The sequence below is a fragment of the Staurois parvus genome, unplaced genomic scaffold (genome assembly GCF_062004578.1).
Source record: "Staurois parvus isolate SC_StPar_1 unplaced genomic scaffold, SC_StPar_1.0 ptg001437l, whole genome shotgun sequence".
NCBI classification, from domain to species: Eukaryota; Metazoa; Chordata; class Amphibia; order Anura; family Ranidae; genus Staurois; species Staurois parvus.
Window position 1 is genome coordinate 384764 of NW_028319233.1, and position 16856 is coordinate 401619.

Genomic DNA, 16856 nt, shown 5'->3' on the forward strand with positions numbered 1-16856 from the left:
CATATCCCCCCCTTATGTATTGTACATGGAGATCATATCCCCCCCTTATGTATTGTACATGGAGATCATATCCCCCCCTTATGTATTGTACATGGAGATCATATCCCCCCCTTATGTATTGTACATGGAGATCATATCCCCCCCTTATGTATTGTACATGGAGATCATATCCCCCCCTTATGTATTGTACATGGAGATCATATCCCCCCCTTATGTATTGTACATGGAGATCATATCCCCCCCTTATGTATTATACATGGAGATCATATCCCCCCCTTATGTATTATACATGGAGATCATATCCCCCCTTATGTATTATACATGGAGATCATATCCCCCCTTATGTATTATACATGGAGATCATATCCCCCCTTATGTATTATACATGGAGATCATATCCCCCCTTATGTATTATACATGGAGATCATATCCCCCCTTATGTATTATACATGGAGATCATATCCCCCCCTTATGTATTATACATGGAGATCATATCCCCCTTAATCTCTTCTTCTCAAGAGAGAATAAATTCAGTTCCTCTAATCTTTCCTCATAGCTGATCTCCTCCATGCCTCTTATCAGTTTGGTTGCCCTTCTCTGTACTTTCTCCAGTTCCCCAATGTACTTTTTGTGAATTGGTGCCCAAAACTGAACTGCATATTCCAGATGAGGTCTTACTATTGATTTGTACTGAAGTTATCCTCCACCCCCCCAGGTAGAGTTTTATGGCGGAAGACATTTTGCATGTCTATTCAGTCAAAACCTCCTTTTTCTGCTAGCGAGTGTTGTAAAATTACTTGTGCCACAGACAAACTTGCTCTACTTCGGTGGAATACAGTGCAATTCCAGGTAGGAAGTTACATGGTTGGTATGCAGAGGGTTCTTCAGAAATTCTAGTGTTAATATGTGGTTACACCCCTTTGGCACCTGATAGATAAATGCATGCACTAGCTGTCGGGATTTGAGCACAGGGATCTCTTGTTTGTTGATGTGGGTGTTTGAGTCACGTGACCTATGGAAAACACACCCTAAACATGGCAAAATCACGCATTTTCAGCGGCCATTATTGGCACATTTTATCTTATTGGCAAAATGCCGATAACACTGTTTTTGGCCGATACATTTCAGCCGCCAATATATCGGTGCATCCCTAGTAGCGGCTTGGTTCTTGGACCTGAACTGTGGAAACTCTGCCCTAAAAAAGCAGAGGATGGACTGGTCACCAGGATTACCTGCTGTCTCCATGCAGATGATCCCAGTTACTGACTTGGTGCCTTGTTCCACTTTGGAGGTCGCCATATTGGTAGAGGCTGTCTTAAGATTTTTTTTGTATGTCTGTTTGGCAAGATTGTGCTTGATTAGCTGCTTGCCTGGCCACAGCACCTGGGGAAAGACCGCTTTGAGCCCAGAAGTGACAAAATGCTCATCCTTTCTAGGTGCCTTCATTGCAGAAGAGAGGAGATCTTGGAATGGATGCTCCTCCAACTCTTCCCGCCAGGCATCATGGCAATGTTTACTGTGGTTCTTGGAGAGAGAACCTGGAAATTGTGATGAGGGTTGGTTCTTTACAGTGCAATCAAAGTGAGAGCCGCTTGAATCACTTTAACTGAAAAGCTGGCCGTTGGCTGAAAAATCAATACAGAGTTCATTTCTGCAACCAAAAATCTGGTTTGACCAATCTAGGCCATTTATAAACTGCCTAAGGACGGCAAGTAGTTAGATGACCTGAATTGTGAAAAGCTTTTCGCAAAAAAAAAAAGCCGAGGTCAAAGGACTCACCAGTATTGCCTGTTGTCTTTCTGCAGCTGAACCCCGTTACGGACTTGCCATGTCTTGTTCCAGTTTGTATGGAGGGGGCCATCTTTTTTTAGAGGCAGGACTTTTCTTCCTCATGTGGCCTCCCTGATTGGTGATCTGATGACTGGTGGAGAAATATTCAGTAAGCAGCAGGAGAGGTGGAGGAAGCATAAATCCACAGGATAGATGAAGCAGGGAGTTGCTTGAACTGCAGGTGCTCGGGTACAGCTTCCTCTCCATCAAGGAGAACTATCAGCGGCATTGTAGTGATTCATTTTTTAGGGAACTGCTTGGGCTCAGTAACCTTCTTAGATGTTCCCTATAAGATGGCATAACTTAATTTTTGGGGTTCAGACCCACTTCAATAGCAGTCTGTCAATGGATGGGGTTATGGCATTTGACGGATAACTATACCTGTGTATAAATAGGTATTGACCACTCCTCTTCACCCCTTCTTATCCTATAGACTTTACTTAACGCATGAGTTGGGGGGAGTTTCCCTTTGGCAGACCCTGGCCTTCTTGCTGAGCAAGCAGGCCGCAGTGTACTCGTCTGTGGCAGTATATCCCGTGAACCTCACCTCCATAATTCGTGTCATAATTATGTACATAATCTAAAAATCCAGCAGAGATGGTGATATCACCTCATAATGGACACGGCATGTGTGCAGACCATGGAACTTGTCTTGGGGGCAATGGGAGCTCTTCATAATGGGCACAGCAGGTCTACAGACCCAGAAACCCAGCACAGGGATGGTGGGATCACCTCATAATGGGCACAAGAGAGGTGTACATACCCAGGAACTTTGCACAGGTATGATAGGAACCCCTCATAATTGCTACAGCAGGGGAGCAGATCTGAGAATTCACGTTATGAGGGCCTCCCACCATCTCATGCAACAGCAGGTATGCTGACACAAGAACTCAACTCTTAGATGTTTGGAGGCCTTCATAATCCGCACAGAAGGTGTACAGACCTGGGAACTTAACTTGGGGATGGTTGGAACCCCTCATAATGGGCACATCAAGTGTGCAAGTTCAGGAACTTAACCTAGAGATCTCACTAACCGTTTCCAAGGGATGGAAGAGACTGCTGGAGTTTAACTGTTCAACATGTGTGAAAATCTGAAATCTCCATGTTGAGTGGACCAATACTGTAGATGGCTGTTTTATTATGTAGAATAATTTTTCAGTCATACAGAGTTAGGATAGAATCTGACTGATCCTCACCGTCTTGTAAAGATTCAGATTATTATGCATGGTGGATGGATGGTTCTTGTTTCTTCGTATTTGTGTACGGGATGGGGGTGGAGTGAGGGATGTTGCAGCTCTTTGCAATCTTCCATCTGGGGCTGTGATCCTGAGATTATCAGGTAGAATTTATTTACACCCAGTCTGTGAAGTTTTGTCACGTAGAGTCAGCTGCTCCCGGTGAGGAGGATAATCTTCCAGCTTAACCCCTTCTAGAGCCACTCTGTTTGCGGCGACCCAAGCCATAGTGAAACGGCAACTCTGGACGAAAGGAAAGAAAAGTGTAAAGCCATCCGTTAAATCCTTCTATAAAGTTTAACATTCTCCTCCCCACCGCAAGTGTAAGCCCAAAGCACACCTGTTTAATTTTGTAGCCCAAAGCTCCAAAATGCTCAGCATCCAAAATCTCATGGTTTTCCAATGTGGCACTTCACATCTGAATGTAGTGTCTAGCCTAGCCAGCTAGATTTATGAGTGAATCGCCCTCCTGTGGCAGCTAGTGGTATTGCAGGCTGTGCTAACTGCCTAATGTTAGTTCTACTCATTTCCTCCTCCACCAAACAAGGATCTTAGTCAATTTCGCCTTGGGTATGTGTCCTTGACGTTTGGTGGTAGAGGTTGGAGATTTAGTGTATGTGCTGTTTATAGTTGTTCCTGTTTCTGGATGGGGGGAGCTTTGGATTCTCCAGCATGCTGGTTGATATCCTAGAATGCTGACACCTTGCATATCGGTTGACCTCTCTCATACAGATGTCTGTGATGGAGATCATTGCCACGCTAGGAACAGTCTCTGAACAAGGCATGGCGGGATGACCAGCCATTATTTTAATGAAGATTGCAGGCTTAAAAATATCAGAAATGACTTTCCAATTGTATTAATATGTTGAAGCTTAGATGAGATTTCAATGATTGGGTTTACATCTACAATAATGTGATTGGCTTTGACCCACAAACTCATAACCGTGCTCAGCATTGACGTTTTGCATGCTACCAGATGTCGTGATGTTCTCACACACTCCCAAATGCCATGGGACATTGCAAGCTGCACTTCGAGTTTATAAATACCCCAAGGATAAATATACAGTATTCTGCAAACACTTCATTTTGTGAAGTTTAAATAAGGACAAATTTGATCTTTATAAACTGATTCATTAGAGTTCAATAAAGTTCTTCTTTTGAACCTATAAAAAAACTGCCCTGAACAACCTAGCCATGGAAGTATAACCTCCAACCCAGCCTTCAGAACCTAGGAGGACATCACCACTGGACAGCCAATGTGCTTACCTCATCCAGCAGTTTCATGGGCTCCCAAAAAAGAGCTGCTCCATCTGCAGTGAAGAAGATGGAAGATTCAGGATTGGGCTAATCACATAACCATTGATTTAGTTAAAGAAGAACTAAAAAAAAAAAAAAAAAAGAAAACTGGTCCCTGAATGGTGCCTGTGCCAAGTGAGTGGCCCCTGTGTTCAGTAAGCAACAGGGCAACTGCTCAGCACAGGACCTACAAGCTACCAGAGATCATGGTAGTAGTGGGACCTATTACAGTGATTTCCACCTTCCACAGGGATCCCACAGGTATGGCACATGCATACTTACATTAGTCCAAGCTGGACCAATGAAACTCTTTAAAAAATTGCCAAACTAAATTTAAGCTATTAAAGTTAGCTTGTCATGAGAAGAACACAAAGGCTTTCATCCTTTGGCCTCTTGTTGAAAATACGATTGGTCTGGTTTTATGCTCTCCTTCCTCCCAAAACATTGAGTGACCTGGAACAAGTATTAACAGACAGAAAAAGATGCAGTAAACTCCAAAGTCCTTTTCTGAACACTTGGTCTAGGTTTGTTAAAGGGTCAGCAAGGAAACTGGCATTTTCAGATGGAGAGCTCAAGCAGGGAAGCTTTATTTTTCTCGGGGAGGTTGAGAAAACCCTAAACTTCCAGGTGGACCAGAGTCGAGAATTGTGGCAGGAACAGGTCTCTGTTGGAGCATCTAGAACATGTAAGATGCAGGGGTTAACTTTGACCAGAAGGGTCCTGAATGGATTGTCCTTGGGAAACCTAATGCATAGCTTCTTGCATAAGCCTAGTTGTGAATGGTTTTATTCAAAGCCCAATGCCAAGCTGCTCCTCGGCCCCATCCCTTTAGCCCACCTTTATTCATTTTTCTATGTATCTTTATTTTTTCAAGTATTCAGACCCATCGCAAACCACATCGGTTCCTCTTCGCTTTCTAGTCTTCCACCGATGTTGGCACCACTCTATGGATCATTACAGTGCTGCAGGACTTTGTAGTGACTGTCCCTTAGGGGGTGGGTCCATGAAGTCCTGTACTCACAGTATGCCATCAGTCTTTCAGATATAATGATGCTGCTCATTATTTATCTCAGTAGACTGGGGGGCTTGTGGTGAAGAGATGCTGCAGGGGACAATGCCAAAGAGGAGTTGAGTATTGCAACTAGAACTGCTGGCCTAGGCTTCCTCCCCTCCATTAATTTTTTTTTTTTTTTTTTTCTTGTTGAAGTTGCGCTTCAATTATTTCACCCCAAAGCTGGACACACACGAGTCTCAGAACAAGTTGCCTATGTTTATATTGAGCCACCTGTCTGGAGCAGAGGGATGTCCCTTTGGTGCCATTTTCAGTGGCTGTGCTGGGATTTATCCTCTCGTTTGCTGGAATTAACACCGTAATGGTTCTAAATCCTCACACAATGCCACCCGAGACCTCTGAGCCGGGTGCGGATTAACTGGAATAATTGAGAATGCAAATGTGGAGCCGTAAGGCACTTAGACAGTGAATATGAGCTTAGTAGGCCAGCCAACAATCCCCGGGAGTGGACGGTTGTCAGGCTGGAGAGATTTCGGGCCTCCAGAAGGTATGGGCTTGCTGGGTCTGATAACGCTGTTTTGTGTATTGCGGTGCCGCGTTCTCATGTGTGTGATCTGTGCCAAATGTCCCGACTAGGAAGCCTATTTAGATGGCTCATCAGAATTAAACCTCCTCCTTCCATTCACCGCACATTCCTCTGTTCCGCTGAAGTTCGCTGGTTTTGTAATGAATAGAAGTTAGTCTCTCAAAAGTCTTATCACAATACAGGTTAAAAAAAAAAATTGCCTTTATTTTCCAGCTTCCCACCATTAAAAATAACAGGTGGCACCAAGTCTAGGTTGGAACATAATCAAATTGGTGAAACCTTCAACCGCTTTACATTAAACCTGGGCACGTTGCATCAAAGGTGAATGAGGAGGAACCAGAGCAGGCTTTGGATTTTGTGAAGGTGTCCAAATTGGAATTTTTTTTAACTATGATAAATAGGTTTACTATACTATAGGAAGTAGAGACTTTTTTTGTACTATCAACAGGTTGATCTATAGGTTAATCACTATTGACTGAACCCAGGACTCACGAGTTGCCATGGTCTCTAGATATTATATGAAGTCTACCTAGATATTATATGAAGTCTACTGGGGACCATTTGCTCCTTGTCACATATTACACCCAAAATATGAGTGCAAAAGGTGGTGTTAGCCACCAATGGGCATTTGGATCGGTTTGGAAGCAGGTGCCATCTGCCACTAGGTAGCTTCATCTCAAGATAGTGTGTAGTTACAGTGAAATAATGTAATTGGTTGGTAGGCTTTGCCTAAAAGGGGCGTTTCTTTAGTGATGTGTGGGTGAAGTCATTGCCACATATTGTGTGTGAGATGGGAGTGACTTTTGGGGGTGGGCGGACCCCTGTCTCGGCTCCCCATGTTCCCATTATGTGTGAGTCACCCTGTGCCTGTTAGGGGTACAGGGTGAAATGTTCCAATATTGGTGTGGGGGTTGTTCATTGTTCTCTGCCATGCGGCTGCATCTCATTGTTCTAGCAAACTGTTATAGGATGTAATGTTTGTGTATTGGTGTGGGGGGTTGTTGTGTATTGCCACATGGTTGTCCCATTGTTCTATTATGTGTCTTGCTTGAGAACAAACTATTATGGGATGTATGGGTTTGTGTATTGTTTACTGCCATGTGGTGTATCCCATTGTTTTATTGTGTCTTGGTTTGGTGGGGGGTGTTTCTGGCAGCCCTTCCCCCTGATGGGACAGCCTGCTGATGTGTTTCCTGTTACTAGTTGTATTTCCCTGCCCTTTGTATATATCTCGTGTTTGTGTTAAAATAAAGCAGTTCACTTCCTGTCTTAAGAAGCCTGGTGCTGTCTCGTCTTGTATGGTCAAGGGTGGTGTCCGTGGATCTGTGTTCGGACAGGGAAGCGGGAGTCTAACGGAAATACCCTATCGCAGTCGGGGTCCGGTTCCGTTACATTGGTAGCGGCAGTGGGATTGTGCTTCCAAGCTGTGAACACGTCCTGTATGGTCAGTGGTGGAGTCCGTGGATGGTGTTCGGACAGGGAAGCGGGAGTCTAATTGAAATACCCTAGTGCAGTCGGGGTCCGGCGTCACTCCCGTGTGTGTGTGTGTGTGTGTGTGTGTGTGTTTATGTATTATACATATTTTATTTATTACACACACATGCCCTCAACTTTATTAGGTACACCTTGCTATTGCTAAGAAAATCTCCCCCACACCATTACACCACCACCACCACCAGCCTGACCCGTTGATACAAGGCAGGATGGATCCATGCTTTCATGTTTACACCAAATTCTGACCCTACCATCTGAATGTCGAAGCAACCAGTCTGCCCATTCTCCTCTGACCTTAACAAGGCATTTTCCTCCACATTACTGCTGCTCACTGGATATTTCCTTTTTTGGACCATTCTCTGTAAACTCTAGAGATGGTTGTGCGTGAAAATCCCAATAGATCAGCAGTTTTTGAAATACTCAGACCAGCCCGTCTGGAACCAACAACCATGCCACGTTCAAAGTCACTTAAATCCCCTTTTTTCCCCATTCTGATGCTTGGTTTAAACTTCAGCAAGTTGTCTTCACCACATTTAGAGGCCTAAATGCATTGAGTTGCTGCCATGTGATTGGCTGATTAGCAATTTGTGTTACCCAGCAATTGAATAGGTGGACCTAATAAAGTGGCCGGTGAGTTTATAATCTCAGGTTGGGAGGAGCCAAGTTCAGTTGGTGATGGGAGATACCTCACCAGCATGCAGATATATTCAGCTATCCAGAGGCCCTGGACAGGGCTGGAGGTCAGGGTGAGAGTGCGCTGTACTCAGAAGTGACAGCTGTATGGCTTAAGGTTGGTGGAGGTTATTGAAGGTTGCAAAAGTTTTCTCTGTTGTAAGTTTTATCCTCCTGGTGCCCCTGGGAGAAATGTACAGATACTAGGGGAGCAGCTGCAGCAGTCCTGTCTATAGAACAGTATTAAGGGAGTTGTAAGCTGGATGCATAGAGCCCAACGGGCAAGTCAGAGCTCTCTGAGTAATCACTAATGTGCGCTGTTTTCACAATTTGACTGCTGCGGTGCGTCCACTATGTGATTAATTGACAAAGTAATGTCAAGTGACCCCCGGCTACTATGTCTCTGTGGCATGACTGGTCACTGACATCTTCTGAAGAAGCATAAGTTAAGTGCGGAAACTGTACTACTTGTGTGGGCGTTTTTGTGAATATAAAGTAAGGGCTAATGGCCAGGGATGTCATGGAAGATGTTGGGCACAATATGGCAGAGGTAGAGGGCTACAAGTAGGTAGGTAGGTAGGTTGTTTTTTTCAAGATGAAGCCCTAGCATCTAAATGATTCGGAGAAGGATTGGGAGAAAGTGCTGTGGTCAGATGAGACCAAAATTTGAGCTCTTTGGCATTAACTCAACCCACCATGTTTGGAGGAAGAAAAATGCTGATTATGACCCTAAGAACACCATCCTTATAGTCAAGCACGGAGGTGGGAGCTTTGGGTTGTTTCTCTCCTAAAGGTACAGGCTGACTTTCCCTCATTGAGGGACCAATTGATGGGGCCATGTATTATATAATCTTGGATGAGAACCTTCTTCCCTCAGTCAGAACACTGAAGATGGGTCATGGATGGGCCTTCCAGCATGACAATGACCCAAAACATACCACCAAGGCAACAAAGTAGTGCATCAAGAAGCCGCACATTAAGGTCATGGTGTGGTCGAACCAGTTTCCAGAGGTTAATCCTATAGAAAATTTATGGCGAGAGCTGATTGCCAAGAAACAGCCAAGAATCCTTAAGGTTTTAGAGAAGTTCTGTAAAGAGTGGATCAAAATGCCTCCTGAGATGTGTACAAACCTGGAAACCAACTACAAGAAACCTCTAACCTCTGTGCTTGCCAACAAGGCTTTCTCCACCAAGTACTAAGTCGTGTTTTGCTTGGGGATCAAATACTTATTTTACTTGCTGAACTGCAACTCCATTTAAAACATTTGTATCGTGTTTTTCCTGGATTTTTGGTTGATGTTTTGTCTCATTTAAAATTCACCTATGATAAAAATGATAGACCCTCATGTCTTTGTAAAGTGGTCAAACTTACAAAATCTGCAGGGGATCAAATAATTTCCACGCTGTACATCTTGATGTCAACACCCAGCCAGAAGCCCCCTTAGTGTGGTTTTTTTTTTTTTTTTTTGTTAGAGGGGGGGTTGCTGAAGATACTGGAGTTGGGCTTTACGTATAATTTTTTTTCACAATATTCTTTTTTGTTGATGGCATCACGAGAATGATGAGTAGGCAGTGCCAGTTGCAGTTTCGTCGTTCCATGGTGCTGTTGGGTTTCCTGTTATTGAGATGTTTGTACGCTGTAATTATGGTTGCAGGTGAGATGATGGGAGTCTGGAAACCACAGGAAGGTTACGGATGGGTTACATGTACAGGGTGTGCCAAGTACAACCACAGTCAGCCCTGTTTTATATCTTTGTGTGGGTCCCCTGCCCTGTCGCTCACATCACCTCCTATTTCCTCTCGTGGCTGAGAATCGGCCTCAGAAATCCTATTTAAAGTATAACTGGAGGCAGAACTTTCTTTAGTTTTGGATAGAGTGGAGAGGTGTAGGAACTCCTGTTAGGTTTTTATTGCTGTCTGTGTCGTCCTAAAAAAGGACATTCACCCTATTCTGGTGACCAATCTCGGTGAAAGTTCCAGATTTTTGAGTTGTCCCCAGAAAAGAAATAGAGGGGAATCTTCCAATGGTGACTACCAGGGATGGTAATATGTTGAGAATCCTTTACTGGCAATGACTGCCTGAAGTCTGGAACCCATGGACATGACCAAAGACTGGGTTTCCTCCTTTCTGATGCTTTGGTCATGTCCATGGGTTCCAGACTTCAGGCAGTCATTGCCAGTACTGGGTTTCCTTCTTTCTGATGTTTTGCCTGAAGTCTGGAACCCATGGACATGACCAAAGACTGGGTTTCCTCCTTTCTGGCGCTTTGCCTGAAGTCTGGAACCCATGGACATGACCAAAGACTGGGTTTCCTCTTTTCTGATGCTTTGCCAGGCTCTAACTGCAGCTGTCTTCAGTTTTTCTTTAGGGGTCTTTCTGTCTTTAGTTTTGCCTTCAGCAAGTGAAATGCATGCTCAGTTGGGTTGAGATCAGGTGATTGACTCGGCCATTGCAGAATATTCCACTTCTTTTCCTTCAAAAGCTCCTGGGTTGCTTTTGCAGTGTGTTTTTGGATCATTGACATTTCCATCACTTTGGAGAGACTTTTTTTTTTTTCTCATGTCCTCTTTGGAGTATGAAACAGGACATGAAGGGAAGTCTCTCTAGTGAGAGACAGATGGCAAAAAAACCTGACAGGTTAGAGACCTCTCTTACTGTATCAAAATTGAAAAACTAAAGTTTTTTTTTTTTTTGTGCCTTTTTAGTTCTATTTTAAGACTTGTAGACAACTCCTGTGCTCTTTCTTGAATCCAAAACTTAAAATTTCTATTGTTTAATGTTCTCGGGAAATTGGCATCCAGCATTTTTTCTTACTCGTGAAGTTGCTGTGGGCAATTTCTGCCTTCAGTTAAAAATAGGCCAGGTATGTGGATTTTGCTGCTGCCAAAGAAGGTGTTATGGTTATTTTATTTTTTTTTACTTTTTTATTTATTTTTTTGTGCGACTTATAACAACTTTTTGTGAACCTCCCCATTGTCTGCCTGGAATGCTGGCATTGCTGGCCCAAATAAAGTATGCAGTGCAAACGTTTTGGTAAGTGACTCGGTGTGTTGGAGTCGGGGGGGGGAGGCAACGCAACAGCCAGGCAGACTCCATTTTTATAACCAAAATGGCGTAGATATGCTTAGGATTGTGTTTGTGTGTATGCCGCTTCCCAGACTGACTTTGTGGTTGTTTGTTGTGCAGGGCCCAGAGTGCTGCCGATATGGGGGAACAACTAATGTCATAGAAGCTTCTGGATGGTGCGATAGATGGCTGCTGCCAAAAAAGGTACTTTTTTTTTTTTTTTTTTATTTCAATTGTGTATTCTTATATATTTTATGCTTTCTCTTATTCATATACAGTTAGGTCCATATATATTTGGACACAGGCACAATTTTCATACTTTTGGCTCTGTATGCCACCAGAATAAATTTAAAACGAAACAATACAAATTAATATGAAGTGCAGACTTTCAGCTTTAATTCAAGGGGTTGAACATAAATACGAAGTACTAATTTTAGGAACTGCAAACATTTTTATTCATAGTCCCTCCATTTTCAGGGGTTCAAATGTAATTGGAGAAATTAATATAATCAAATAAAATGTTAATTTGAAATATTTTGTTGAGAATCCTTTACTGGCAATGACTGCCTGAAGTCTGGAACCCATGGACATTACCAAAGACTGGGTTTCCTCCTTTCTGATGTTTTGCCTGAAGTCTGGAACCCATGGACATTACCAAAGACTGGGTTTCCTTCTGTCTGATGTTTTGCCTGAAGTCTGGAACCCATGGACATTACAAAGACTGGGTTTCCTCCTTTCTGATGCTTTGCCAGGCTCTAACTGCAGCTGTCTTCAGTTGTTCTTTGTTTGTGGGTCTTTCTGTCTTTAGTTTTGCCTTCAGCAAGTGAAATGCATGCTCAATAAGGTTGAGATCAGGTGACTGACTCAGCCATTGCAGAATATTCCACTTCCTTTCCTTCAAAAGCTCCTGGGTTGCTTTTGCAGTGTGTTTTGGATCATTGTCCATCTGTACTGTGAAGTGCCGTCCAATCAACTTTGCTTCATTTGGCTGAATCTGGGCTGACAGTATATCTGTAAACACGGCAGAATTCATCCAGCTGCTTCTGTCTTCTGTCACATCAATAAACACCAATGACCCGGTGCCACTGGAAGCCATGCATGCCCATGCCATCACGCTGCCTCCACCCATGCCATCACGCTGCCTCCACCATGTTTTACAGATGACATTTTGTGCTTTGGATCATGAGCTGTTCCAAGCCTTTTCCACACTTTTTTTTTTTTTTTCTTCCCATCATTCTGGTACAGATTCATCTTGGTTTCACCCGTCCAAAGAATGCTTTTCCAGAACTTGTCTGGATTTTTAGATGTTTTTTGGCAAAGTCTAATCTGGCTTTTCTATTCTTCAGGGTTATGAATGGTTTGCACCTTGTGGTGAACCCTCTGTATTTGCTCTCGTGAAGTCTTCTCTTGATTGTAGACTTTGACAATGATACGCCCACCTCCTGGAGAGTGTTCTTCACTTCTTTGGATGTTGTGAATGGATTTCTCTTTCCCATAGAGAGAATCCTGCGATCATCCACCACTTGTCGTCCGTGATTTTTTTTATGTTGCTGAGTTCACCAGTGCATTTTTCTTTCCTCAGAATGTACCAAACTGTTGATTTGGCCACTCCTAATGTTGCTGCCATCTCTCTGATGGATTTGTTTTGTTTTTGAAGCCTTACAATGGCCTGTTTCACTTGCATAGACAGCTCCTTTAAAGGCATGATGTAGGTTCACAGCAATAGATCCCAACTGCAAATCCCACACTTAGAATCAACTCCAGAACTTTTACCTGCGTAATTGATGAAGAAATAACAAAGGAGTAGCCCACACTTGGCCATGAAACAGCTTTTAATTCAATTGTCCAATTTCGTTTGATTCCTTGAAAAAAAGGGGGATGGCTACTCCTTAATAATCCCTTAATAATCCCGTAATCCCTAAACCCTTCCTCCAATCTGGATGTACATACCCTCAAATTAAACCTGAGAGAGTGCACTTTCAGCTCATATCCATCATAGAACTAGAGCTTGAATATGTTTTTGGTAAATACCTGAAAAAAACTAAAATAGTGCCCGTGTCCAAATATATATGGACCTAACTGTATGTATAGAGAACACTGAGCTATTCATATCAGTCCAAGGGTGTGGACATTTTTAAAAAAACTACTTGTCCAGGAACTATACCGGCATCCCAATCTACTTGTACCTCATGACAATCTAATTGTTGGAGGTGATTTTAGGAATGTCGGGGGGGCTTTTAAAAACAAAGGGGCTTTATGGCTACTTAAAAATTTTAATATTTTTAACATTGCGCTGTTTATCTCCTCCTCCCGTCCCTGCCTGTCTCCAGCACCGCACCCGGGGACTAGCAGGGAGAGGAGAGACCTTGCAGTGTAATGATCACCGATTTGGCTGCTTGTCAGGGAAGGGGCGTGTCGGGCTTATTCTTTATCCTTTTCGCTGCCAGAGCCGTTTTTTGCATTTTTTGCATTAGTTTAAAAAATCATTTTAGATCTGAAGACTAAAGTACATAAACCCCCCCAAACATTCACAAGTTCATTTTAGGGCACAAAAAAAAGCAATAAATTACCTTATTTGTTTGTAAAATCTAAAAGATGAGGTTGCAGCGAGTAAATGTCCAACTTGTCAAACCTTAAATTAGTGCGCACTCGTGACATCCACGAACTTCAGTCCCCTGTATCTTCTATAGGTGACACTTCTAAAGCCCCTTTATAGGTCATCAGTATAGAGTATGGAGGTCTGGTGCTAGAATTATCGCTCTCATTCTGGTGTACGTGGAGATATGTAACGTCTATCACAATCCACGGTTTCATGCTTAGGCTCCCCAGCGTGTGCTTTTACGTGTGTATATGTGGGGGTAGGGGGGCCTCAATTTTTTTTGGGTGGGGGGGATGGTATGTGTGGAAGGAATCAGGGGGCAGGTGAGCCCGTTGCTTGTCCACAGCAGAGCTAAAGGTAGAAAAAAAAAATACTTGCCCGGCGCCCGGAACTACCTGTCCTGGGTGTCGGGCGATAGGAATCGAACATCCCTGCAGCCTTTGTACCAGAGGAGCTTACACTCTAATATCTCCGCACAGTCACACACTATTATTATTATACATTTATATAGCTCTGACATATTCCGCAGTGCTGTACAGAGAACACTGAGCCAGTCACATCAGTCTCTGTACCAGAGGAGCTTACACTCTAATGTTCCCTCCCCCACAGTCACATCAGTCTCTGTACAGAGGAACTTACACTCTAATGTCCCCTCCCCCCACAGTCACACTATTATTATACATTTATATAGCTCTGACATATACCGCAGTGCTGTGCAGAGAACACTGAGCCAGTCACATCAGTCTCTGTACCAGAGGAGCTTACACTCTAATGTTCCCTCCCCCACAGTCACATCAGTCTCTGTACCAGAGGAGCTTACACTCTAATGTTCCCTCCCCCACAGTCACATCAGTCTCTGTACAGAGGAGCTTACACTCTAATGTTCCCTCCCCCACAGTCACATCAGTCTCTGTACAGAGGAGCTTACACTCTAATGTCCCCTCCCCCCACAGTCACATTATCATACATTTTTATATAGCTCTGACATATACTGATGTGACTGGCTCAGTGTTCTCTGTACAGCACTACAGTATATGTCAGAGCTATATAAAATGTATGATAATGTGACTGTGGGGGGAGGGGACATTAGAGTGTAAGCTCCTCTGGTACAGAGACTGATGTGACTGGCTCAGTGATCTCTGTACCAGAAGAGCTGACACTCTAATGTCCCCCCCATGGTCACATTATCATACAATTATATAGCTCTGACATATACTATAGTGCTGTACAGAGAACACTGAGCCAGTCGCATCAGTCTCTGCACCAGAGGAGCTTACACTCTGCACCAGAGAGGTTGTGCTGCAGGTGCTCTCCCTCTCCAGACACTAGGGGGCCAGGCCTGCTCGCCTGGCCCCAGAAACATGGCCTCTTCTGGGCTAGGCTCAGACCATGCTCCCCCTGAGGGACCCAGCTTGCCTTCCCATACTTCACCAGCACCTGAAGACCTTGGCTGTGGCCCTAAAAGTGGGGAATCCCTCCCTGTCTTCAGAGAGCGGGTTGCTGATTATCTGGTGAGAATCGCAAAGGAGGAGGAAAAGTTGGTGAGTCTGAAAACTGACTACAAGAAAAAGAAAGTTCTCCATGACAAGTCATGGAGCAGCAAGAGGCAGAGCATGAAGCCGGAGATGAAGGGTCTGGAGGTCGCCATTAAGAAGCAGCAGAATCTGGTAAAGACGCTGAAGGAGAAGAGCGGAGCTTTCAGAGAAAAGTTCCGGAATGAGGAAAGGTTCAGGAAGATGAAGGGAGACTCCGGTAAGGATCCAGCATCGGCGGTGGCAGTACGGGTGGAGAGTGAGGAGGGGGTCCTGGATGCTGCCCCTGCTATCCCATCCACCTCAGGATCTGCTTCCCTGGAGGAAATGTCAGCCTCTGCCCCCCTCCCTCCACAGCAAGCTGGAGGAACAGCACAGGAGGTAGAGGAATATGGTGGAGGGCTGCTAAAGTACATTGAGGAATTGGAGTCTTCCCTAATTGGAAGAACTTTCCGTTTTTCTGAGGACTCTGAGGATGAAGATGACGGTGAAGACTCTGTTCCTGGTCCTGTAAAGGAGAAAAAAACAGAAAAGCCGCGCTTTATTAAAAGTGCCATTTTGGACTCCAGTGTGGACAGCCATGTGCACTGCAGTGTTTTGGAGGGAAATCCTCCTGTGTGTGCACAGAGCTCTGCGGGGAAGATGGCTGCTGTGCCTGCAGGACTGCACTCTGCTGGGACTGAGGACTCTGATACCAGGAACCCTGGGACTGTGGACTCTGCTGGGGGGAAGGTAAAGGGGGGATCTGAGACTATTGCTGGACAACCTCTGCTGATGGCTGCAAATGCAGCAGAAAATGGTGGGAGGGAAATTGTCAGCAGCACTCTGAAAGGGGTTGCTGAAACCCAGGGGAGAGTGACCAGGAGTGGAAGGCTTTTGCCTAAGAGGAGTATGTTGGGGGAGGGGGAGACAGGAGCATCTGGTGTGAGTGGGTCTGCTGGGAGCAGTAGTGCCACGAGTGAAAGGAAACATATGGATGATAAGAGTGCTTGCAATGCTGGAAAGGGGAATGCCTGTGTGTTGGTGGATGGAGGGACTGCTGCTGCCTCTGATGGTGGTCTGCAGAGCGGGGGCTCTGAGGTTCCTGCAACCAATGGGCGGGGTGCAGCTTTAAGGTCCACTACATCTAATGCTGCAAATAAGACCTATGCTGGGGCTCTGGCTGGGAGGAGGGGGTCACATCATGCTGTCAGCTCTGGGGGGAGGTCTGCTGCAGGTCTGCCATCTGCACCCCTGTCCTTCAGGAGGAGGAATTTGGTGCAGCTCAGATGGGAAGGTGGGGGTGCTCCCCCGGTCAGGATGTCGGTGGTGGACAGGATTTTGGAGATGGGGTTTAGGGCGGATGACATCTTCGCCTTGATCAGCCCTGTAGGATCCTATGAATATGATCTGTCCTTTGTGCGCCCCGAGTCTCTGGATATATTCTGGGAGAAGTATGAACACATGTATAAGGGTCTGCCGGAATGGAGGGGACTCGTCCCAAAGGTGGTCTCACGCCAACCTCTAGTGAAGACGGTCACCATTCTAGTACGG

At 44.7% G+C, this 16856-nt stretch overlaps 1 protein-coding gene across 2 annotated transcripts in view; it reads left to right on the forward strand.

Annotated features, from left to right (window-relative positions):
• ADISSP (adipose secreted signaling protein) overlaps positions 1-16856 on the forward strand; it is a 104966-nt gene that overhangs the window by 15384 nt on the left and 72726 nt on the right. For both annotated transcript variants that reach the window (XM_089662205.1, XM_089662204.1), the window contains exon 2: positions 11313-11396. In XM_089662205.1, coding sequence (XP_089518331.1) covers positions 11378-11396 — 19 coding nt within the window. In that variant the 5' untranslated portion in view covers positions 11313-11377. The remainder of the gene's footprint in view (positions 1-11312; positions 11397-16856) is intronic.